This window comes from Odontomachus brunneus, unplaced genomic scaffold, assembly GCF_010583005.1.
Source record: "Odontomachus brunneus isolate Ranch 3 - 2012 unplaced genomic scaffold, Obru_v1 Obru_scaffold_158, whole genome shotgun sequence".
NCBI lineage: Eukaryota > Metazoa > Arthropoda > Insecta > Hymenoptera > Formicidae > Odontomachus > Odontomachus brunneus.
In genome coordinates, this window is record NW_022639608.1 from 277,572 (window position 1) to 304,431 (window position 26,860).

Here is a 26,860-nt window from a genome sequence, read left to right on the forward strand (position 1 = left end):
TATATATATATATATATATATATATATATATATATATATATATATATATATGTATAAATATATGTATACTGAATATATCGTCGTCGACAATATACATACATATATACCTGGACGATGCAGGAAACGCATCTGAAGTAAAACTTGAACAACGTTTTTCCTAAAGAATTATTTGCCTATGCTACGATGTTCTCTCAATTACACCGACTTGTTTATACATATTTATATTTATGTATATATTTATATATTCATATATCGCATATATTAAAATTCATTTCAATTGTGTACTATTAAACTACGAAGTAACAGAGGTAAAGAAATTAAGGAGTTTCAACAAATCTACGTACATAAGACCCACTTATTCATACAAGTTTTTAGAGATACACCAATAATATTAAATTAAATGTAACTAGAGTGAACGTGCAACAAGTTGTCCGTCACACGCCGGGATCTCTTTGCGATTCGCGACTCTTGTCTTATCGTTTAATCGGAATTGAATTAAAATATATTAATTTCGAAAGTAATTTTTATTCACATGGTTGGTTTCTCGTTAGATAAAAATATAAAGTGCCGCGTTGATTGCAATCAATCGTAAACTCTGTAAATACGTAATATACGCACTTTCTTTTTGCAACAAGAAAATCCTGGACAAAAAAATTCCGGACACGACTCTCTGTAAGCCGATCCCGACTGTAACGAATTGGAAGAGAAAAACAATCTAAAACATTACAAAAAAAAAAAAAAAAGAAAATTGCGAAAGGACAACAGGTAACAGTAATGTCTTGTGGCACAATCTGGGAACATTTTACGTGCATAATAAATAGGTACACCAAAATCGCGTTTAATCGTTACATCGCTTATTGTAGGTGCACGCTAATGTCCATCGATTTTGCAGAGTCAGCACTCAAAGTACGTTTCCGCACGTGTACTTATTGAGACGTGTTTGATTTCTCTTTCCTAGGCCATTTTCCGATGATCGCGTTTATACTTTTTTATCCGCAACAAAACGCAATTTGTCTGCATATGTTTTATCTCTTCGACAGTGGCGGTTTCCCTTTTTTAGACACGGCATCGGTGTCTCGTCTCTCGCGTTACGGAAGATGTTCGTGATCATCGGTACCCTGTCTCCTTACTGAACAGAGCTCGAAATACGATTGCATCGTTAAAGACCTTCGTTGCGCCATTAAACTCTACGAATTCTACACGACTCTTTTTGTGCATTTCAGCTTCCATCAGCGGTCGATGTTTTCCTCTTCGTGAAACTGCTCGATTGAATATTCCGTATGAGTAACCTCGTAAGTTTAATTAGTCCGTCTGACCGGGCAAACTTATCAGTCACGCTCTCTCGCCCAAGTTCGCACATGTAGAGGAGGTATTCGCGTTTTCGGAACTATCTATCTTGGAAGTTTACTCACGCAACCCGTTATGTCGTGAGCGGAGGTCTCGTTCACGTAAAAAGATATATTCTCGCAGCGCGTTACTCGCAACGACTTCGCGGATGGTCGCGTGTCATCGTATAAGAACCTGCCTATGCCTCGAGCGACCATATCTTACTACCCTATCGTACCATTACAGCCTTCGTTAAGGTAACTTAAGTATAGCTACTTGGATCTCGTCCTATGGGGGCCTCAGCCTCGTCGGATTGTGCCATACATGCGCTGAATTTTGAATCTTGTTGTCGCTGACACTCGCGGGCAGTTGTTGCTGATGGTCTTGAGCTTGTGACGCGGCGTTGTCTGGCTGCTGTTGCTGCTGCAGCTGCTGTTGCTGTTGGCTTGGCTGCTGCGGCTGCTGTTGCTGCGGTAGTTGATGCGGCTGTAGCATTTTCGTTGGTTGTTGCGCCACGGGTCGCTTAGATTCCTGACCCGTTGAATCGGGCAAGGGTATTGGCCTGTGCGATTTCATGTGTGCGCTTCTGCTTTTCACTTTGTTGAAAACTCTGGAAGAAAAGTGTAATTGGCACGTCAAGTAGGGTGTTGTTTATCGTCTAAGTCCGGGTCCCGGGCGAGACGCGCACGTGAGGTCTGGCGTTGCGAGATATCTACGATATGTGAATACGACGACACCCGGTTGTAAGACTGCGTGTGAAATTCAGCTCGGAAATTCGTGGAGACTAATATAGAAACGATCAAACTTCGAGTTTGCACACAATTAAAAAGAAAAAAAAAAAACATTTCGTTCCGCAAGCGTTGGGCTGCGTCTTCATTTAGGCACTCGGTGTAGTTTAGTTCACATGTGTGTATACTTTCGTATATAAGTGAGGAGTCGGAGATATATTGACACAGCAACAGCGGTCTAACAAATCATGCTTGCGTTATGCGTTTAAATTTAATACTTATTACGACATACCATAGCCAATTCATATGTACAAATATCTTCGTCGGAAGATGAAACATGGAGAAATATAATTAGAAGAACCTAGACAGAGCAAATGAAGATAATAATAGAGTATAGGAAAATGCCAGGCGTAAAAATATTAAATAATTGATGTAAAAACTTTTGCCGATATATTTAAAAAATATATGAAGAATATTTGATTACCGAATTCGGCGAGAAGTAAATATAACAAACGAAATTAACATTTCATAGAAATATTGTTATCGTTTGTTCATTCTGGATTGTTAGATGTTGTATTCAAAATATCTCGAAATAATGATTCTTTATAACATTAAGTTTCTCCTGATATAGATGTATGTATTATGAATGACGTCTATACGATCTCGAAAAATGTGTTTTGACACAATGTATTTTGCAATTGAAAAATATCAATTTCCCAATATAAGATCGCTACACAATACGCACATATATATTCGAGATTCTATTTGTCAAAATGTCTAAAAGCTCAATTGTTTCACGATACTCGTGTTTTTGTGTATGTCAATTCGAAGTGTGAAATGTTTCTTTTTTTCTCAAAGCATGCATTTGCTGTTGCGCTGATCCGCTTTTCTCAGTTGCGACTTGGCGATACTTTGTCATGGTTAAATAAAATATTTCACATATTTCCATTGTCACGAGTCATCTGGTATATATGTGTGGTACTTGTGTGAACCTATATAGTCGGCATCGTATCGCTACTTGGCTTCGGTCAGGTCGTATGCAGAGAAAGGCATATTCTTTCTCTATCAAGCGAAGGTAATAACTATGTGAGATGTGCCGATACTTGCCGCTTACATTGTCGTTAAGGATACGCGCATCGCACGCTCCGCCGTCAATTATTGGAAAATGGATAATTTAGATTAGAGATTGGAGACTTACTTCCCGCAAATCTTGCAGGGGTAGTGAAGTGGGGTGGGCGCGGGTAGTTGTTGCTCAGAACTAGTGTGAGTTTGTGAGTTGGTGTTGACTGTGGCGTGGCCGGTATTGCCGGTTTGGGCGGTTTGGGTGCTCCCGGCCATCGTTACTGTTACACTTCCGCTAAAGCTCTGACAACACAAAGAAAACACAAAGCCAAAATAAACAACACAAACAAACGACAACGGCGACGACAGATAAGTAACGCAACGTTCACACAAACGCACAACATCCTCGGTCTTCTTAAAATGAAGCGTGAGAAAACGATGGATCAACAATCAGTCTCATGCGACACTTAAATGTTCACACGTATGTACGCATGTAAGATCATTTCAGATACACCAAGTACGAGATCTCGTCGATTTGAATTGCATATCCAGCAAGTACCCAAGATATCTATGCGATTCGTTTCCTTCCATTTTCTTTTTTAAGTACTAGGACCGGGTTAGTAATTTGATATGATTTTAAGAACGCAACTCGTACTTAGCGTATACAGAAGAAGTAGGGTATACAGTGAGCAGCAGACATAGAAATAACGTATGCGACTGTAATTAATCTTTTGGAGTTAATAGGATAAGTTATTCCGAATATGCTATGATATACTGTTACAAACAATAGCAGCGAGAGAGATGTATTGCCAAAAACGAGAGGAAAAGATTCGAGATTTATTTTAAAATTAATTTTCCAAGACTCTTAACAGTTGTCATTAGCAGTTAGACATATGACTCGTGTAGTTGATCGTAAAGAACACGACAAGACACGTGAGATTTAATATTCGAGAGATATCGCTACTCACATCTGGGCAGTCGTATGCGAATAACCTCAGCTCTCCTTCGCTGGTGGTCAGTGTCGCCGAATTTTCTCTCTCGTTTGTTTGCAGCTAAAGGTGGGAAGGTAAAAGAACACGTTTTTATAGCCGCGTTAACGCGCTCACACTGTACGTACATGATACGTGAAGTAAATTAAGGCGGAAAGCGACGAAGTTTGAGGCTACATTCAGACTTACCAGGGTACGGTGGAGGATCGACTTGTCCTCACTGAAGTCCATCTCTGTGACGGACGCGATGGCGTCACGAAGTTCCTTGGTGTCCTTGGAATCCTTGCACTCGGTCTTGATCTTTGGTTTACCATGACGAAGGCGCAGCCTCTTGTACTCGTCAGGACAGAGTCTCTTCCAGAGATAGTAAAACTGTACACACTGTTTCGCGCTCTTAGCACCGACGTCCCGCGAGATCGCGCAAAAGTCCTTGTTGTACTTAAGCAGCCCTTGGTAGAATGCGTCCATCTCGTGTGACGTCCATCGGTCGGACTCGTGGCACTCGTAGCTGAGAAGCGGATGTTCCACTGGCAGCGTCGGCGTTGGTCTCATTAATTTCACCATCGCTTCCTGAAAACATATCGAACGACTGTCATGCATTTATTTTGCTAATTATGTTATAGTTTTTTTCACGTGAGTGCATGTTTGACTCTCGATATCAAAGAGGAGCGCAGATTGTCTGAATTCACGAATCGATAGAATTATAAATGAAACAAAACTGGACGATAACTTACATGAATGTTGCCTTTGCACATGTGCAGCAAATGAAGCGCATACTCCTTGTTCCTACCACCGCCCGGCACTGCGGCGCAACACGCGAACTGCAGGTACATCTCCACTGAAAAGCAACAACATTGGTAATTTTCTGATCATTAACTCGTATACAAGACTCAATTGATGTACATCATATAGCAGGAATCGGCAATTCTTCAGATAATCAACAATCATGAAATACAAATAATTATTATATAATGCGTTTGATCAAAAGAACTTTGAATGTTATGTTAGAGAATATAACGGGACTAGTAGAATTTTGTGTACATCTTACATGTGCTGAAGCGTGAAACATCGGACTTACGCTCAGTGCTCGTGAGCACGTTGTTAATGCCAGGATCCCACAGCAGGTGATCGGCCTCTGGTCCGTTTTTTCTCCTGTTTCCGTCGCACTTGATCGGTGGTATCGTGGCCTGATATCTCGTGCCGATGTTGATCCTCGGCGGAGGACCGTCATTGCCCTGAGAGTCGTCCGAGCTGAAGTCTGAGTCCCTCTCGTACTGATGCAGTCTTGCGTACAGTCCTGGCCCAGGACGAGATGGGTCTAAGATCGGCGGTGGTGTATAACTACTGTCCCAGTGGCGATCGCAAGCCTTCCGCAGCCTCGACGGATATGAGTAGGAACTGTTTATATACAGACCACTATCCATACGCGGCCTTTTCCGACAATGCCGAACGGGACTACCGGCGGGTAGACTGCCGGGACTGAGAAACACATCTTCATCTAACAGCTCTTCCTTGATCTGGTCGATAGGTATCGGTAAATTTCCGATGTTCGACTTGTGTCTCAAGATATTATTTTTTGGCGCTTCGGTAGTTTGAACGAGGAACTTGGCCGGGTTAATGACCTGATGCTGATTGAACTGACCCGTGTTGTACTGATGATTGGTCTGGACATTCAAACCGAGATTCACAGGCTCGACCTTCGGCGTCGCCAAGCGAATCTCCTTCTTGAACGATAACGCTGGACTAAGAGAGCCCGTCTGCACCAGCACGTTTGCTTTCTGCAGACCCGACGTCTGTATCAGCTTGAATTCGCCATTGTTGTCGACGACGATACCGGCAAGGTTACCGTTGCCTAGGCCAAAATCCACGAGATTTTGGCTCGTGATTAGTTTGTACGATTGGAACTCGAATCGCCTGCGACCGGCGGTGGTGAAGTCCTTCGGGGTGGAAGAGAGCAGCGGGTCCTCTGAATTTGGCATCATTTGGCTCTGGAGTGCATGATGTGGCGACACAGGGAAACCCGTGCCGCTAGTGAAGGAGACCGGTCTCGGCGACTGTATGGAGGACGGTGGCAGCGAGGACAGTGGCGACGGCGCCGGTGTCGCCGACAACGGGCTTGGCAGTGGCGAGTGCGGATTCGACGAGCCGGATCCGTATAGATCCGCGTCCGCCTCGGATTCGCCTGGCAGTACCTCGTTCAGCGCCTCCTCCACGGCCGCGGCGGACGACATTGTGCTGGTATAGAACGCCGCCGAGAGCGGTGACGATACCTGCCTCACGTTCTCCGGATCCTCCTGCGGACTCAGCAACGGTATGCTCCCGGTGAGGAGGCCCTCTTGACTAGCCGGCGGGGTGGGGTATGTGAAGCTCGGACTGTCGTGTCGCGTCAACGGCGATGGCAGCGGCATCGCCGCTGGCGATGCCGGCAATGTATGGGGACTTTCTGTATATTGCGCGGCGTAAGTACTGAATTCAGCCAAGGAGTCGGGCAACGGAGAGTTCACCAGTGCTTGGAGATCCGGATTGACCGTGTGTTGCGACGAATACCGATCCTCCAGCGTGATATCCTGCAGCTGTTCAGTGGATTGTTCTTGTAACAAACCGGCCGTCTGAAACTGTACGTTAGGGAGATTTAGATTCATGGCGTTTAGCAACACGATGGGTAAAAGTGCTTGTTTATCCATTTGCGAGATCAGACCGAAAATAATTAGAATCAAAGGTATAATTGTTTTTATCCAAGCAGTTAAGTTTGCGTCAGTTTTTCGGCAATAACTAAGCGTTCGTAAAACAACGAATTGATCAGGATGTTTACCTGAATCGAGTCCAACTGCGTGGCGTGTAAGAGCACGCTGTCGGGTACGGTGGTGACCTGCTGGAATACTTCATCCTGTAAGCTCGGGCTGAAGTAACCGCCGTCTTCGGCGTAGCCTGTCATCGTGAAGCTCTCCGTCACTGCGGGCTGTGCTTGCGGCTGATTATTTGCTTGCTGATTCGTCGTCGCTGATTGCACGGGTGGCTGATAAGTTAGATGTAATCTCTGTCCTGGATCGGAAGTTGTTCTCTTCACAGCCACCTTGGCTCCCTACAATTGATTTGCGCATTTCGTGTTATGCAAGCATGCGAAGTGTATGCGAGTAATTGCATAATTATATGTGCTGATACGCAACTTCTTGAAGAAGAATAATTTGTCGAAAAGTATCGCGTCGCAACGCGATCGTGCGAATGATCCGTCTTAATTCGCGAGGGACTTTATCGTACCTTCAGGATCAAGTCGGCAAGCGCTTGTGCTTGAGCCTGATTTTGCGCTTCCTGCAATTGCTTTTGCACAGTTGCGTGACCACCCACAGTGACATTGGGCTGCCGGAAATGCTCGCCGTCAGAGAGCCGACGCACCTTTTCACCCGCTGCCAAGGGTGGCGGTGCTGGTACCGCGAAGTTTGTCTTGCCCGCGATTTGCGAAACGGCGTCGGTCTGCGTGGTGAAAACGGTAGCGTTCGTACGCGGCTGCTGATTGCCATTCGCGTCCGCTGCTAAAACATGTGCATTTCCTGCTGAACAATCCTGTCGTCGCTCTCGCCCACTAAATTTACTCAGGAGCACTTCACGACGTGCAATACTGATGGATTGTACGATTAACATGGGCGACGTGTTGTATATCTAAGGGTTATTATGTATCGAATAATATATGCATCTCTCTCCGTACTCGATGAGGAGAAAGCGTATTTTTGCCGCGATCATATTTTAACTATTATTCACATATTTGAACAGCAAGAGGAATGTTTCTTCTCTAGCAGTTGGCGGTAAATACACGATGTCTCTAGTTTGCTCTCACATTTCAGGTTGAGAATAAACATGGAACGCGGAGAGGAGCTTCTCTGAAGACCCCATATTTGCGACTGCGAAGAAGATAGATTGGTCGGTAAGATATTTTTTCTTTGCTAACAGCCATGTAGCGCGCGTGCGACGCTTCGCTTAGAAATAAACAGAGACGACAGGTCCGCAGAAGACCGTGAGACGGAAAGCGGAAACACGGACGAGAGATTGAGAGACAGAGAGAAAGAGCGCATTCCCGTATGCGTGAACGAGAATAGGTGAACGGGTACGTGCATGTATATGTGAGTGTGTGTGTATATATATGTATGTATGTATGTATACATGTATATACGCGTCGTTCGAAATAAAAGTATCTTTTGTCGCCTCCTTTTTTTTTCTCGATTCGCCCTTCACCTGACAATGGCGGTCGCGAATTGCTGTTCTCTTTCAGCCGCCCGCTGCGCACGTCGACGCTTTTTGTTTTCCCTTTGGCTTTACGTATATATAATTGAAGAGACGAAAAAGGAATAAAGCGCGGAGGATTGGCTGAAGCAATAACATACGTTGCGCCGTGTATATGCTCACCGGCCCCCTCCCCCCCTCCCCCCCTCTTCCTCTCTCCGGCCGCGCAATAAAAATTTTTCGGTACGTTGTATCTCTAAAAATAACAATATTTAAATTTCAAAAAAGCGTGTGCGTGCTGGGACGTCACGGCACGTCCTGAGAACGGCGGGTTTGCTGGAATAACTACATTTAAATTTCAAAAAGCGCTCATGCCGTTCCGGTTATAATGTATTCCGTAGTCCGGCGGGCTGACTCAATTTTTACGAAAGCGCGCGGATGACAGAGTATTATAACCGAGCAGACACGAAATATACATTCGGCCGACATGTCGCGTGCGCGCGCGCGAAATAAATAAATAAAAAACGGTAAAACTGGAGTATCAGAGACTCTTCTGACGATGACTATCGATTGGGAAGAAAATAAAAGAAATGAATCTGCATTCCTTAGTTAATTAATTAAAGTGTTAAAAAGCTGTTAATTGTAAGAGACGAGACCATATCTTCTTGGAGATCTTGAGATTTTTTCTCAATAATCCATGACGTCGTGATTCTCGAGCTGAATAGAGAGAGTGAGAGAAACGAATGTGCATTACTTTAAAGCGCGCCATTTTATTCGGAACGCATGCGAGACTACGAAGGATAAATGGGAGCGTCTTCCCACTTATTTAGACGGCAGTAACAAAATCCACACGCAACTTTTCACTTCGCACTTGGCGCTGCCGCTACCAGCGCGCTGCACCATAATAAATATTCCACCGCTGTTGAAATCGCGGCATACTGAAAAATATATTCCACGGCGCGCACAATCGTTCATGGTGGCCGTGCACAACTCGACGGAAATAAATGCGCGCATATCCTGGGAGCCGCGGGGGGCAAGAGGAGGAAATGGGATTCGTCGAGTGGTACAGCTGTATCGCGACGAAACTTTTCCACGATGATTTCATGAATATCTGGCTAGCCTTCGTTCTGGCTTCGAGCCGGCTTTCGCCCGAAGCGGCTCTCCCTTCGTATTACCTTTCTCTTTTTACCATCCCCGCTCATTATACCGTCCACCGCGGTCCACCGTGCACTCCATACATTTTTATTGCGCGCAACGTATAATTAGTGGCCCTTGCGCGATTTCTTGCAAGTACCAGCGGAACACCACGTATTCACGACACGGCCGGATGTCGTGTATATCTGACGCATCCCCGGCGAATTTATGAGATTACTCCTAATTCTATCCTGACGCTCCTGTAACACGAGTCTCACAGGATCCGAACCGTCAAAGGATCGCGGGTAGTCTTCTCCTCTCTCGCTTGTTTGCTTGCTTGTCAGCAAAGCAACGAGTACACACATACACACGCGCGTATTCGCTCCGCAATTTGTCGAAAGCATAACACGTGGCGGCTCGAGAGTCCGACGGCTTGATCGATCGCGACGGCGCGAAAGACACGCGGAACTTATGCATTTACATAAACCGCAAATGCCGCGACCGTTCGTGTACGTGCGACAACGTATCGGCACACACTGGCGAGAGACCGCGTGATATTTTTACAAATTGCCAATCATCGATCGCGGCGAGGCAAATTGCTCCCAACGAGGCAGACGTGCGCGGCCTGTCTCCGGCCTGTCCTATCTGCACTTCCAATGGAAATCGTTGCGGTCGACGCTGCAGCAGCGAAAAAGCCGGCAGAGAACAAAGCAAAGCTTCATTTGCGTTGATAGTCCGCGCGGGATCTACATGTGGTAGTTCCACGTGGACGTACCTCGTGTGTACCTCGTATGTGGCCGCGTACACATATATTAAAAATCGTGCGCTTGTCCCTCGATTATCGATCCTCCGTGTCAAATTCCAAATGAATTTTCACCAAAAATCTACTTAGGATAAAATGCCCTATTATTAGCATCCCTTTGGCCATTGACACTCTAGAAGAAAGCTAGATACGACCAGTATTGTAGTTTGATTTCTTGTCTGCACTCTGAGCGATGTAATCAAAAGAAAACTTAGCTTTACTATAAATAAATCTATTATTAGCAGTCACTGAATAGATACTTTCTTAGACGTCTTTTCCCTCGCTGTACTTTATACGCGATTATGTAATTTTTGAAATTTTCTATTTCCCGTTGAATTAATTTTCATACAGCTGAATTGGAAATTAGAATATTGTTGCAGCGGAAGTCACAGCTGGAGAATAACACGCGGGGTAGATTTGTCACGATCGAGCTTATGCAATTAGAATATACGTGAAGCATTGTGATACCGATAACGTTCTTATCGCCAAACAGTAGCGAGATGCATCTGCCACGAATTAAATCCACAGTTGTCGGGCGTCTCGACGGGCAAGTCGCGGATTCAATTCTTCGTTTGATTTATCGCACGATCGCTATCAGGTTCGCTGTCCCTACATTCTTCGGTACTCGTGCGAAGCGACCGATAGATAGAAGTTATTTCGCCAGGCGATCGGCACAACCGTGTGCACTTCCACCGATATGTGTATGTGTGTGCGCGCGAGTTTGTATGCACTCTATCCCACCCTCTCGTCCCACCCTATGTCAAAAAATGTGCGCCAGTGCCGTCGCACCGACAACCAAATAACGGTGCAACGCGGCAACGTGCATTCCCCATGCATTGTCAGCGATGCATCGCGCCGAACTAGCGCGCTCGCCAGCAAATTATTTATCGATCGATCTTGTTGTGCGGCCACTAGCGAGGCTTTCCCAAAAATAATGGCCGACGACAATGGCCCGGCTAAATGACTGTCAACAATTCCCGATCGCGCGGACGGGCGACGACGGGCGTAGACATCGGCTCCTATTGTATGTTGATTAATAACCGTTCGCGAACGAATATTCATAGAATTCGCGAGTCCATCATACGGCAGAGCGACGGAATTCGACGTGAAGGTGCTCGCCGCGCTTCAGTGGATTCTGCCGCGGCGCTCCGCGCGCCCAACATTGATTTATACTACTTGAAATAGCGCCGTTTTCCGTATCGCTTGCTCGCGTTCGTGCAAACAAACAATTGAATTTCCAGTTAGTCAAACGTAACAAATTCTATGCTCGTCATTCGTTTCACCGGCTACCGCCGCCGCAGTCGCGGTTGAAAGAGAGGATAGTCTTGTTAAAAGGCGAAATCAAATTGGAATTTATCGCGAGGAATGCCGTGCCGCATTAATTGCGTCGTTTCCCAAATAAATTACATCTGAAAGTATATGTTGCTCGCGTCACGTGTTCAATGTTGCAAACGACGCGCAATTTCTTCGCTCGAAATTAAATGTTAAATGTTAAAAGCTCAACACAAGTAGTGACTGCGTTATCTCTTTGATTTCATCTAAAGAAAGGCAATATGACACCTATATCTATTGAAAGAAAAATAAAGCACGAGGATTATTTCTCCGTGATTATAAATAATTTTTCGGTAGTGAGTAAAATAAAAGTACGAATACCCTTACAGTAATAACACAATATTTAACTTCGAATATTCTTATTGTTTTTTTTTTAAATATAAATATTTCAACTTTGAATGTAGAATATATATATATATGTATTTAAACTTTGAATATAGAATATATGTATATGTATTCTTTATATGTGAAAGTTTAAATATTCATATTTAAAGACTAAAACAATAATAATGTTTAAAGTTAGGTATCGGTATTATTAATGTTCAGGTAATTGGTACTTTTACCTTATAGAATAAAATTCGTTTGCAAACTATATTTTCTGGAAGAGATTGAGGAAGAGCAAAAATCGATTGTCACGTAGTCAATCCACATTGGCATAACGTCGAAATAAAAACGGGATCCTCCAAATATCAACGATCGACTTTCCCGAGATGACTTCGAGTCGCCGAGATGAAATGTCGGTGATCATTCACACACGCTCGCGAGGACAGGGTGCGCGCTTCGGCGATTATTTTGCGCTTATTTCGGTTTATGGCTGGCCGAAAGGAGCGACGCAGAAGGTGCCAGGCGTAAGCGCGGCTCGTCCCTCGCCGTTCTTGGCAGATGCCGAGGCGAAATCGCGCATAAATCGCTAACGACGCGCACTTTGTTACAAAAGCACAGGCCTGGAGTCGCCGGGTTCTGCTACTGCCGCGACTTGATTTATCGCGCCAACGTGGACAATGCGAGAAATATTCTGGCGTGTTCGCTTCGTAAATCACGCTTCTTCGGCAGTCCATACACTGTGCCCCCATAGAGGAGGCCCCCGCTCGAAATATCACGGCGGTCCTCCCCGACCTGGCAAATGTACATATGCACGTGGGGGCGAGAAGAGCGGAAAGCGGTGCGAGAAAGGGAGAAGGAGGACAGATGAACGGGAGAATACAACGGGAGATACAGTCGCATCGGTATACGCGCCCGTAAATCACCAGAATCGCATTCGCGGATTCGGTGTTCTCAGCATCGCCCGCCGGAACAGTGTATTAATTCTTTTTTCCCCGTGGTTATGATAGGCGTATTCCTTTTCGGGATTCTCAATGAAACAATGACGTTGTCACGCTACATCTCTCTCTTTCCTTTCTTTCTTTCTCTCTCTCCCTTTCTCTCTCGTGGTCTTATTGCGTCCGAATACTCCTCCGACGTGTAACTCGGTTCTTCATTGCAACGAAAAATGCAAAGACACCCTAGACTCGAGATTCCGCCATGCATGAGATTCAAAAACCTACCTGTCGTTCTCTTCTGTATGATCTTTTCTTCGATGAGCGCTCTCACGCTGACCGACGCCGTCTGCAGGGGTGGCCCGACGACCTCTTTCTTTTCGCTCTTCTTGTTGTCCGCGTCCTGCAACACATGGTAAAAAGAGATACGTCGTCGTTAAATCGAGTGGAATAGCGCGTTAAATGATAAGAAAGCGCACACCAAAGTATAAATTTTCCGCGTCACGTTTGAGAATTCCCGGTTGAAAACACGAACGATTTGAAGGTGCTTCTCACTTATCGTAGCCTGAGTGTTTGACGCATCGAACACTCGTCTCATTAAGTTATCGCGGTCGAATATAGTGGCAGCGGAGGTCTCATTGGATAGGGCTTGGCTTGTCCAAAACTCGTAGTCTAACCAGAATCTTCATTGGACCCGACCACGAAGGACTCGTGACGAGAGATCTTGGATTAGAAGCTCAAATCACGGGCAAATTGACGCGCAGCGCACTAAGAGGACGATGTGGGAGCACTACAATGGTGAATAGGAGGAGGAGAAGGTGGTAGGAGCGGTGAAGGAGGAGCAGAGATGCACGCTAATCACTGAGCAAGGCTAATTGAGGCGCCCATTGGATTATATCGTAATGGAATCTCTAGCGTGTGCGATCCAACATCCTGTAATACGTCCCGGCGCTAAGGCGCCTCGGCGTCGTTTCAACTTGCTCGCGAAGAACGATCGCGTTGTCTCGATGATTCGGATTGCGAGTGCTCGCCGGCGGGTCATCATTACAGCGCAGCCGGCTTGGTAAATTTACTCATTCGTGGAAGTCAGAAATATCGAAAATTTGATTCATAACAGATAGGTGCATGAACTTTTCTCCCCACCTGACGCCACTTTTCGTCTTTCTTCCGAGATCGTTTACTGAGATCTTTCAGTCTCGCTCGTAATGCGCGCAGTGCTCTCGAGGAATTTCCAAGAGCATATATAACAAAATCCGTCCTCCTATACATTCGCAGTTGTCCCGCGGCGTTGCAGCATCGATCTTTCGGCCGAAACGACCAAAAGACATAATATCGTTGACGACACAATAGCGCGTCCCTGTCGTGGATTTATCATCGTCTCGCGCGTCGATCTATTATTATACTGGGGATTCGCTACCCGTGCATCCTCCGCGGGAGGCTGCACCCCCTCTCACCCTCTCACGGCGCGTTTGTCCGCAGGAGGATAAGCCGTTCTTCTCGGGACGCGCCGCGCCGCGAGATACAGGCCCCACTTCCTAACTTTCTAAGCGTAGGAATTCCTTCAAGTCCGCGTAATTTCTTTCCTCTTTTTCTCCAGGACGCGCACACACCCCCGTGAAAGTTATATTACTTAAAGTTTCCGCGAGTTACGCATGCAAGTGGACTTGGCGAGTCGTCCACGTGAAACACGTCGCTCCCCAAACACCGTTCGACCGTTCGACCTCCGCGAGTTTCGGGGCACGTTTATAATTAGCATACTAATACCGCCGAGAGGGTGCCGCGCATACATCTCCAGCACCTGTATCCCGCCGCCACCCTTGACTCGGAACCGCCGCGCGAACAATATATCAGCCCGGATACATATGTCATCATCGTCATCTTCATCAAGCCTTAATGGCCGGGGTGGACTCGCGCGCGCATACCCGCCACGGCTCGTCATCGCGGTCCTCAATTTCCTATCTCGTACTTCGATATGTGTTACGCGCACTTACGCACCCGGCCACACCGCGACCATATATGTATATATATATCACCTCCCGCGAAATTGAACTCTGTCTTTGACGGGACGTACACCGCTCGCTCGCTTCATGAATATTGATCGGCGGCCGTTAATACGCGGAATTGATTGCGGAACGTCCGCCGCGCCGCTTCCGGACTCATCAATTCGATCCGTGTCGATTCCAGCTACCAGGACGAATTATCCCGGGACCCACTACTGTTCGAGATTAGACTTTCGCGACTCCGCGTTTTTCGCCGAATTATTTTCGCGCGAGCCTCAAAAATGTGCGAAACTTCCGTGGGCGGGAATTTATCTATCATCTCGCTATTTCGCAGGTAACAGTCACAATTGTGGACCGAGTTCCAAAATATCGAGTCAAATTATCGGTTTATCATATATTAAAAGAATACACATTATATGATGAAAAGACGGAAAATGATTTTTCGTATTATTTGCTGATATATAACTCATATATAAACTTAAATGTTTCTAATTATTTTGTTATAATTCAGAAACTAATTTAAAGTCTAATAATTTCATTTTAAAACTATGACGTTACTTGCTTATTGGTATCATCAGTTTTAACGTTTAACCAATAAATTTAAGCAAATGATTACAAGTTTTACTCTAACCTTAAACGATCCATAATTCGGACCGTTACTCCGTAGGCGACGGTCGATTGTGCTAACGCTCTTCTACAAGCTATATGGAAAAGAATGGAGAACCCCTCAGTAATTTATATCCTCACTTGTCGGTCTGCCAAATTTTAAATCGCGTTTATATTCTGGTAAAAATCACACGATCATGATCCGACTCCCTACCCTCGACCCTGTGCCGGATGCATCTGTTGGTTACTTTTTCATTTTGCGATCGTGAAAGTAATACAATTCGGCAGAGGAAGCATGCAGACTACGTTCCAGAGCACGACGATACAGGGGACGATTAATGGACGACGTTAGCGAAGTCCCGCGCGGCAATTTCCGATATATTTCTTGTTCTTATCTTAGCTCTCTCGAGGCATCGATCAATCGACGATCCATAGCGCCGTGCGCGCGCGTATGTTTCCCAACAATCCCTACTGCCGACGATCAATCGTGCTAGACGTCAACTACTTACAGAAAATAAATCTGAAGCGCGTCGGCGCAGATTTATTGCTGACGATTTATCGCTCCGAAAAATCATTCGTCACGCCGGCGGTACGCGTAATGAAAAACGGTCGCGTTACTGCGACCACGGTAGTGCGGTAGCGGCATGCGCGGGGTGAATTCCTTCGAAAGTACAACAAATTACACGCCGTAATTCGCTCTAAAACCCGACTACACGTCTATCCGTGGGCTCGCTCGCTCGTTCGCCTGCTCCCGAAAGAGGCGCGGGATTAACAACAGCTGCCACTTAACGAACCCAAACGCGGTTGCTACCTCCTCCCGCCGCGCCGCGACGCGCGCCCTAAACAACACGAGCGCGGTTTCACGGTGGACGAGGCTCTGCCTACAACCCCCCGTGAGTTTTCGTGTTTTCAGCCCCGTCTTCCGCGCCCCAACTGCCCGCATACGACATGCATTAATCCGTTACACACATACACACACACACGCACACACACACATATGTAAAAGAGTGTATTCCGCCGAATCCGAAGGGCCATCGAAACTTTTCAATAATTCCGTGGCGGCCGGTGCGTGTCGGGCAAAAAGCTCGGCCGGCAGAGCCACCGAAAGAGGGGATGATGTCGGAAGGGAAGCTTTCGCGGTAACGCAGCGCCCGTTGGTCCCGCCGGTCGAACACGGACGGAGAGAGAACACGCAGAGAGAAGCCGAGAGCAGCGAAGAGGAGAGAGGAAGAGAAAGTACAGGGTGGACGGCAGGAGGCGGAGGTATCGCGGTGAAAACTCGGGTGCTCGGAACGAGAGCAGCGCCGTTGAAAACCCCGACCGTAACCAGTCAGATTCAATCTGCATAATGGAGAAAGCTCGAGACAATGTTTGCACGGGCCTCTCCGCGCGTGCTAGGTTTCTCTTCCGTCTCTTTCTTTCTCTCTCTCTCTCTCTCTCTCTTCTCTCCCCATCTGGCCGTTGAATCGTCTCGGTCTCTTCTCCTCTCGCTTATTCTCCCTTTCTCCCCATCCCCGGCGCGAACTCGCTGCGGATTGGTTCGGGGATCGAGTGGAACCAAAGAGCTTGTTAATGGGTTCATTTGGATTCGATCATCGCCTTACCTTTCCCATCCACCGTGCTATCTACGTCTCCCTCCAGCCCTTGGCCGCGCTTTATCTCGCCTTCGCTGATTTACTCGCTCTCGCCCGCCTCGTTTCAATCTTTACTCTATCGAGTCGTTACCAACCGGTCTTTCCACCCGCCCGCTTACGTAGCGATGAATGGAATAAGGAGAGACGGGACGTATCACATCGGGCAGGAGACGAGGGGGCGGCGAATCGTTATATGCGGTCGTTAAAAACGTTGATTGGAAAATTAATTCGACGTATTTGACGGAATCGCCAAGAATCCCGGCCGGTGATGGGAAAGCAGTCTCAAGATCGAATCAGGACGTGCGATTATGCGCGTGACGAATCGAGGACAGATCATTAAGCAATTAAGCACACCGACAGACGTGCTCCCCGCATTGCATATTTTTCTTGATCGCACTCTCGACTATTTGCGTCTAACGATTCTCGCGAGTCTTGTATCTTCACTGATCACCGTAGCGAAACTCGCTGAATCGGAAAAGAAGTCCCGATTTATATGCAGCATTTCAATATATCGATTATAATTCTTCTCGGCCTCTCCGTCTTGCTTTTTAACGCCCGCCGCCACCAGACCGGTTTATTCTCACCCGTTTCAGCGCCGGTTACGTCATCGTCTTTCAATTGCAGAATAAAGAACACCGCCATTCGCCGCCTCTTGCTGCCGAGATCGAATGAAAAAGGGGAAACTTTTGTCCGATGAGTTTTTCAGCACTTTTCCAAACGCGACGCAGCCTTCGTTAAGACATTTTTAATCAGTGCCAGAAGAACACTGGAGACGGCGGGGACAGGCGAGGGGTGCACAGGTAGGGAGAAAAAGAGAGAAAGAAAGTGAGACGGTGGTCGTAAAATCGCTGATCTTTCTATTTCAACGGCTGTAACAATCCCTTACCCCCTGACCTTATTAAGAACACCGCTGTTCGCATCCTCCTCCGTTCGGGTACGATGAACGAGGAGGAAGCGAAGGGAGAAGAGAGAAGGATGAAGGGAACAAGAGGACAGCAGCAAAGTGTGCTGAAGTCACGCGGATCTCCGAAGGCGATCTCGGCTCTCTTATATCACTTTTTGCTCTCTTCCGCGCCCTCGCCGCGGCGATTATCACCCCGAGGATGCATCTCCTCGAGTATCGCGCTCCTCTCGAACGACTCGAGACGCCGGCGGAGGCCTGATGAGATTTTCATAGAAACGCCGGTTGATTATTCGGATGCACCGCGCCCGCGAATTCGCGCGATTGCGAATTCATATGGTGATGCAAACGGCGGCGCGCTATAACTTCGGCGAAACCGCGCGGAGATTTTCTTTCTCTCTCTCCCTCGAATATTAAAGTTTTCGCCGAAAATGAAGTTTGGACGACGCGCGCTCATTCGCGCGGATGCAAATGAGATAAGCCGCCGCGAGATGAGTTCCTTTATGCCAAAGATACAGAGCCGCGCGGCTCCAAGTTTTGCGGACGCGTGATCTTACAGTTCTGGGACAATATTCGCAGGTCATTTCTTCGGTGGATTCGAAAAGAAATCGATACGCGGCAATTTTCTGCGCACGTGCGTACGAGTCGCGTGATTCCTTTCTGCAGATCTACAACAGATTGACGACACGCTCGGGACACCGAGTAAAGTAGTAAAGTTCGACACGTCAAATTAATACGCGTGAAGTATCCGCAATCAGCGAACAAAGATATACCTGATTACGAGTACTTTTAAACTTCGACACCGGTTATTTCGACTCGACAGCACGTAAGAGAATACTAACGATTGTAATCCGCAGTTTGCGCGCGGATTTAGAGATACGTCGCGTACATTTAAGTCTCTCGATTGTAGTAACGCGTAATTGCTACGTTTAGAATACGCGAGTACGTAGCGAGTCGCACGCGTGACATAAGTTACAAGATAAAACATTATTAGAATATCTCAAGCAGGGCAGAAGTCCTTCTTATCGGGCTCCACCCCTCAAGCTTTCGCAAATCCGCATAAATACGTAAACGAGCGCTCCCCCGAGCGTTACCCTTATCAAATATGAAATTTACCTTTTTGAAGTAACCACCGTGGAGTCTCATATGGCCATTAAGAGCCGGTATGTTTTTAAATTTTCGATGGCACAGATTGCACTCCACCGGTTTCGGCTCCGTTTTGTTGGTAGTCGCGGCGGTGCCAGGAGACGATGAGTTTCCGGGAGACGGGCTACCCTTGCCCACATTTCCGCTCCCTGGTGAGCCGACCTGTTGTTGCTGCTGTTGCTGTTGCTGCTGCTGTTGCTGCTGCGCCTGTTGTTGCGCTTGTTGCTGTTGTTGCTATAACAGTAATGATAATTCGATTCATGAGCAACGTGCGTTTCTGAAATTTGCGGAATCGTATTGTGAACGTTGTTCACTATTAGTCGCAACTATTTAAATTTCTTTGTACCATTTGAAAAGTACTTTGCTTTACAAAAATTTCAGCTGGAATATGATATTACAAACTCAAAGCTCCAATTGCTTTGTAACGAAAATGGAAGGATGCAAAAGGAGACCTGACGAACTCGAACAAAAGCTTCGAATTTCATTATTTGATTAATTTAGCGGAATTTATCGGCGAAATTACTTTCTGCTATAAAAAAAGATAGAGCACGTGATTCAATTTCCGATGTGGCCCACGCCACATTCGTCGAAGAGCGTGCTTCGAAGCGCGGCTCAGATACTGAGAAGCAGAGAGACGTCGCGTGTAATTATGCTCGGGACCTGGTCGATCCTGAATTTCGCGGAGAATCGCGGAGAACGAAATGTGTTTATAAAATATCCGTAACGACCTTATTAGCCGCGGCGGTGGCGGTGGCGTAACGACTTTGCGCAAGGCCGGGAATAATTGAACAAAGGGCTCGAGTCTCTTTTGCGACGAACCCTCTTTCTTTACAAGATGCGACATCCGAGCTCAGTGCCTTCCCTCGAAAAGCTCGTCGCAAATTTTTCAACGGGGACAGTCCGCTCGTCCACCGCGCGGGCGTCTACCCTTCCTCCCCCCCTCCTCCCTACGCTCTTTAGCCAACATCCTCGCGGTGAGAAGGCGAAATTCCAGTCGAATGATAGCGTAGCACGCGTAATACTAATATGACTATGTAGTACGCGAAAGTTCTCGCTCTCTGCCCGCCGGTTAAGCCCTCTCGAGGGCCGGAGAGCCGTTCCTCTTCCACCTGCTCCGGAGCCTTGTAGAAACTCTCCGCAACTTCGTAAGCGCGTAAGAGGGAATAGAGATGGGAGAATTGCTAACTACAGATCGAGAACGTTGCACGCCCGGTGCACAATTTGCATCGCCTTCCAGGCGATACCGGGGATCGTCCGGGGACGCGAGATACGTCGCGAAGGCCGACTGTTGTGTATTATAATATATTATAACTTCGCTTTTGTGTTTTAGCCCGGTGGTCTTAACCGGCTCTTCTCTCGGCTCGATGTGAATTATGACGCTCTGCGGCTCGCTCCGGGATCGTCTCGATTTTTCATGGCAATACGATGGCTTTGTTCGCGATGTTCGAACGATTTCGAATGTAATTACGCACGATTAACGATCACGTCGACTGTATTATCGAGTTTCGCGTCGATCTGTCGACGGCAAAAATGGAATGCGATTCGTCGCGTTTATGCAGTTCTCATTCGATATGCAAATCATTTCATTGTTCTTCTTTGAATTTCAGTATGATAGATTATAGAATAATTTGCACATGCACAGTAAATTTAAATATCTTTAAATTATATGCTCAATAATCTAAAAGAAAATATAAAATTATTATTTGCTTGAGGTTCTCCTCGAGAATTGAGATTTCGTGTGTGCGCTCTCTTCCTCTCCTTTATTTTGTACGGTTCACTAGACTAAGCGCGTGCTATATGCACGTGGGCTTACTTTCTCTACCTACATCTCCATTCGCGGCGTACAAAACTCCTGTCGTATAAGTTGGAGAATTGCCGCGAGAAGAGCGAAGTTGCTTCCTCTTCCATCAGCCTTCCGGAAGAGCCGAGAATTCTAAGCTTAGTCGTAAGTACATATTCGACGTTGCCGCGGGGCATGTCAGGATAAGAGCTTTGAAAATTTAATAACTGTAAGTAGATCCAATACTCGATATCCTGTAGAAGTAACCCAAAAGGTCGCGCATTTAAAGCACGGAAGCAATACAGTGAGTATTGGCGAATTATGGATTGACGCGGAACTTCGGCGAGCAAGAAATTCGAGTTTCTATTAAATTTATACACACAAAATTGAGCGATAATCATTTGTCAAATATCGAATGATACTCATCGATTCTCATCACGTTGCTTGGAATCATCCGATGATGTATTGTCACTCGGTCAGTCTACCACTTTTATTCGGCGCGAAAAACGTCCGCTCGCATCCAAATAGTTTCTCCGCTTTTGATTTGCAAGCGGAGCCACACGTAGCCACACGTGCGCCGTACGTGATAGGAATTCGGAAGCAAGAGAGCCGAGAGCAAGGAGCCACATATACATCCGCGACTCTTCTTCATGTCTCATCCTTATTCCTCAGCCTTCTTCGCCCCAATAATAACGGAACGTTACTCGGCCTTAACTACCCTCTCTTCTTTAAAGTGATTCGCGCCTGCACTCTTACCCATGTGGCAGAGAGTGTCTCTAACTAGAAGTACCGGTGCTATTAAAAAGCCAGAAATGGCTTTCGCCGATTCGTGCTATTCATTTCTAATTTCGAAACTTCAAGCGCGCGCGCGGTCAGACGAGGCTCTTTGTAGGAATTTATGGGATTCTTTATTGAGACGCGGCGCACGCTGTCTCTATATAGAAATTCTTACGGAAAATTACAGAATTCCTTGGGGAGAAGCATTTGAAATCTTTCATCAACCTCTGCGCCGAATATTGTGAGCTCAGTATATACAGCGCCACTCAAGCTACCGCCTTTTGTCACTTAGAGGGAAAAGAACGTATTTCCGGCGAGTGGGTCGCGCGCGCGTCGGCGACGAAAGGAAGTCGGGAAGAAAGGATGACAAACGGTAGGGGGTTGTGCGGAAGGATAGCAGCGGGTGTCTTCATAAAGCCTGATCACCCGCGGCACGGGCCGCGTAATTACGTGAGAAAGAAACGCATAGGGCGCGACGAGGGACGCGACGTCGCGTCGGTAATCAAAGGACGCTCCGTGCGTTGACGCACAATTAACCCCGCGACCATGCGCGCCCCTTTATCGGGTGCGTTTTTCGCGGACGGATAGGAGTCCCTCCATTCGCCCGTCGTTCGTTCCGTTTACGCGCCGGGGGAAAAAGCGCCGAATTGCGAAAAAACTTTTTGACACGCGAGGACGGGTGTAGATTCGCGGACGAGAGCGCCGGATGATCGTGTCCGCATCGTGACACGATCGTCGCGGCGAAAAAAAAAGGACAAACAAAAAAAAACTGCTACAATCGATTCCGTTTGGTGACGCGACGCGAGTGCGAGATATGTATCAGTTATTTAATCGTTCTAATGGATCGTGCTCGCGCGTGTCGTTTGTTTGGAAAATCTCTTGCGCGAAAATGTACATCGCGTCATCACGAACGCCTTCTGGAATCAGTGACACACGATGTGCACAATGATTTCCCTCATACTACGGATCGGATAACGTGTGTCGGTCATTATGTTGGATTTAAAGTGTCGGGGGATCAAACTCCAACCCCTCAACGGGCTTAGGGCGTTAAACGTCAAACGTTAACCCTGGCGGGCTTAAAGTACTAAAGAGATGAACGTACGTAATCATTGACAGCTATCTGTCGTTCGTTAGCGCGCGCGTGAGCACGAATTCGATTGTTTTTTCCACTACCCTCTCCAAACGTGCAGAACGCATAATCCACCGGCGACGTTGTCCGACGTTGTAATTACGGCTCGTTGACGTAGAACCGATATGTGTAAAGTAGATTACACAGTCTATTGTAAAATAAATAATCTAACTACTATATCATTACTAGCTTTTTAAAATTGGATAACGAATCAAAACTGAGGATACGTTGATTTCATAAAAATCTTAAAGATCAAAATTGAACATTGGGTTATTAATTAGCAACTATTTATGATTTTTTACTGATAACCGTCATTTCGTTTGTTTAATCAGCTAACTTAATTATGTAGCCACTCGGAGAAACGAGTGTTACGCTACTGGCTGGTAGTGATGTTAAATACAAATTTATTATCTTGTAGCTAGACACCGACAAGGTTCAATTTCTACTGGGGAGGTTGGAAATTCAAATTGAATGCTCAGTCAGAACCGTTAGTGCTGACAAAATCGCTTTAATTCGCGAGTGCACGCGTGATTACGTCACCACTCTCGCGAATCCGCCGCTATTTCGTTCTCCGATCGTACCACGCGTCGCTGATAGATCTCGCGAGATAGCTATCGATCGCAAGCGTCGCCCACGATGCCGCCGGCTCATCTTTCACGGCACCGAGGCACTCGATCGCGCCAGATATCTCATCAATTTCTGCAAACAATCTTCGATCCCGACGTGCTCCTGAATTTCGTTCCACAGCGTCTTTGCACCTTCGCCTCGTGTCACGGCGACGGCAACGCGTCTACTCACCGGGATGTCTTCGAACGCAAACGAATTTTGCCATGTGATCCCCATCGCCGCCGACGAGAAGGAGAATTCCCAGATTAAAATGATGAAACGCCACTTTCGCGCGATGCGATATTTGGTTTCGACCGTACTCAGAAAAGTGGTCTCGCAGTCATAGAGAAAAGAGATAAATGAATGTATAATCCTCACATCTACCTAAATTCGCTTGCAAATATTGCTAGAATGCTATTTTTTTATGTATCATAGACAAATTTCTAGCAGGTACAAAAAACAGCAATAAATTTTTCAAAATTCAATCTAGACCAGCCGAATATTTTTCTAAATGTGTATTTTCCAATCAGTTCGACTAAATAGACATTGGGGAGTTAAGCCCTGCGTCCCTATGTCATCTAAACCGACACGCTTTTTATTCTCTCATTATATTTTAAACGCGATTTTTATAAAAAAAAAAAAGAAAAAACACTTTACAAAAATTTTGCCTCGTCGCGACGTGCCTCTATCGCCGATTTGTCGCACTCGCCATTGAGAGTTCACGCTGAACTCCTTTCTGCGTTCTGCTCCTTCGGAATTAATGCGGGCTACATTGGAGGCGCATCAGAGAAGCGCACCCGCGATCACGGCGTATTCCTTTTGCACTCGCCATTAGCGTCGCTTCGACAGTTTCGCTGCCAGGTCGACGCAATTGTCCCAAGAAGCGCGAGTAACGTCGTTTCTCCACCTCGGAAAGGAAGAGAGAGAGAGAGGTGTTGCGACGCCGTTTCCCTCGGCAACGACTTAACCCGTTCAAGTACGGCCGGAGCAAAATTACGGCCCGTTTCCGGACTGGTGGCCCGTGTAGCAAGCGGAAATTCGGCGGTCCCGTCGTTGCCGTCTCGGTCTCCGTCATCCGAGGGAGCCGGTTTAAATGTGACATTTGAGGCGGAGAAACACGCCGAGGAGCGTCTCCTGCGCGAAGACGGGCGAATTTGTTGTCGATTTATTATTCCGAAGTGGGTCGGAGGGAAATTTTGTAGAGCGAGTAATGCATAAAATTAAGCATAAAATTAAAAACACGGTGGCACGTTTATAACAAGCGCCCAGATAAAACTGGACGGTCAAAAGGATCGCCAAAGGTCACGGACGCCAAGTATCGTCCACTTAGGTAGTCGAGTTTACATCGCACATACTCAACTGTACCTTCACACCGGTGGAGATAATACCACATACAAACGTAGAAAGACGGGAGCCAACGTGATATCCATAGGTGTTTTCAGGAAATAAGGTCATGTTATAAATAGCGATCTCAATCATGAGTATCGTCCTCTTAAGACAATGTTCTCTTAACTCGTAGTGAACACAAGACAACAAAGAGATCTGAACCTCAAGTGCAGGAATAACGAGCAATATGATACACTTTGGACAGAAATCGGGAACTCATCGCGAGTGTACGCGAGTGAGGGAGAGGGAGAGACGATCTAAGTGCCGGAGACGGCGGATTGCGCGGCTTGGTCGTTACTAGCGGCTTGCTCCTTGAGCCGGTATCTTGGCTGGTCCTGGCATGTATGATTAAATTAGAACAATGCCGGTATAACTCGCCTAGCACGCTCATCCCCTTCCAATGCAGCAGGTCCTGCAGCCTGCGCCGGTTTACCACTTACTACTAGACGCTAGTAGTTTAGAAACTCCCTCTCGTCGTCGCACTCGCTTCCACCACCCCCTCACCTTTCTCGTTCTCGTTTCTTCCTCCGTGTACTGTCGCGCGATTCGGCCTCTCGCCGCTCGCGTGTAATCCCGCGACAATCCGTAATTTTACGGCGCGTGTGCTGTCGCGACGACAATGCGACTCCAGCTACGTCGAGTTAATCGCTTCCGCCCGGTTCGCTCTTCGAGGAGATTGCGCTAACACGTTAACCCTTTCGCGCCTAATGGATTACAGGGGGTAGCCCGCGTAAGTGTCATCGCGAAATCCGAGGGCTTTCACGCGCGATTGTGAAATCGGCTGACGAAGTCTCCTCTTAGACGTTCGTGAGATACTGGATTCCTCTTCGTTTACACGTGGAAAATATGTTTTATCATTTTATGGAGGTGTTCGCAAGAAAACAGCGTCGCATGCACGCAAGAAGAGAGAATACCTTCTATAATATTCCACGAAACTCCAATTTACCCGAGCGATAATGATACGCTCGTTCGTCAAGTTACGCTCGACAAGAAGCTATTAAACAGAATAGGAACGTTACAAGTTCAATTAAAAAATTAAGTTTTGCCTCAATATCAGGCTCGATATTTCCACGGTATGTGCTCGAGCACGGCGCGGAATTGCGAGGCGGAATAACGAAATAACGTGATGAAATGGAGTACCAACGGGAAAGGTTCACGCCCTAGTTCCGCGACATCCTGTCTAAACACGGCGGATCACGATGGCCTTAAAAGATCTTTTAATTGAACAAAATTGAAGAGATGCTCCCGGCGTTACGAGATACGGCTGGAAAAAGGCAGAACGAGGGCAAATATTAGATCAGAAACGAATGAGAAAAGTCGGCCGGCCCGAAAACGCACGTTTATTTGGAGTATTCATCTCGTAATGCTAATTATTGTAATGGGAGCGATGACTGAGACTAAAGTTGCCATACATGCGTATGCACATATTTATACGAAACGACAGGATCACGATGGTACCATATTGATATTTTTTTATCACCTAATTTCGTCCATTGCTCGTCCTCTTCATGCTGCTAGATAACGTCTGTTATCTAGCAGTAATTTGCAGACATATTCTTGCAATTTCTTCACGAATTCGAGAATTTCCATATAATTAAGTACATATTGAGATAATATAAAAGTATTCATTGATCAAAGTCAAATATATTGTCACCGTTCATGTTTTAAATACGCTTCGGAAAGGAATACCTTTCAGGACACTTCCTGCGTGAATAGAAATACAAGAACACCCTTTGTACATCTATATATCTGTGCCCTTCGATAAAAGGACTCCTCGGACGCACCCGGTTCAGACTGCTCCTGCGACTTTTAGTGAAATTACGGCGAGCGTACAAAGGCAGGCGAAGTTGCGACGGCGAAAGTATTTCATTTCACGGATGAAAGTTCACCCGCTTCTCCTTCGTCTTCCTTACCTTCGGCGGAATATTATTCCCGGCGCGATCTATTAAAATTTTCGTTGGATTTTGTCAATCTCGAAGGCGGCCCAAGAAAGAGAGAGAGAGAGAGAGAGAGAGAGAGAGAGAGAGAGAGAGAGAGAGAGAGAGAGAGAG

The 26,860-nt window shown here is 46.5% G+C and overlaps 1 protein-coding gene across 11 annotated transcripts in view; it reads right to left on the reverse strand.

Moving 5' to 3' along the window:
- Window positions 1-6: 6 nt before the first annotated feature.
- LOC116850871 overlaps window positions 7-26,860 on the reverse strand; it is a 488,766-nt gene continuing 461,912 nt past the window's right edge. For 7 of the 11 annotated variants that reach the window (XM_032829662.1, XM_032829664.1, XM_032829660.1 and 4 more), the window contains 10 exons: window positions 19,102-19,365; window positions 13,133-13,247; window positions 7,364-7,635; window positions 6,918-7,187; window positions 5,184-6,720; window positions 4,840-4,943; window positions 4,295-4,675; window positions 4,085-4,168; window positions 3,253-3,419; window positions 7-1,936 (listed from right to left, as the gene is read on the reverse strand). In XM_032829662.1, coding sequence (XP_032685553.1) covers window positions 1,615-1,936; window positions 3,253-3,419; window positions 4,085-4,168; window positions 4,295-4,675; window positions 4,840-4,943; window positions 5,184-6,720; window positions 6,918-7,187; window positions 7,364-7,635; window positions 13,133-13,247; window positions 19,102-19,365 — 3,516 coding nt within the window. In that variant the 3' untranslated portion in view covers window positions 7-1,614. The remainder of the gene's footprint in view (window positions 1,937-3,252; window positions 3,420-4,084; window positions 4,169-4,294; window positions 4,676-4,839; window positions 4,944-5,183; window positions 6,721-6,917; window positions 7,188-7,363; window positions 7,636-13,132; window positions 13,248-19,101; window positions 19,366-26,860) is intronic. The other 4 variants (XM_032829661.1, XM_032829666.1, XM_032829667.1 and 1 more) reach the window with 4 other exon arrangements.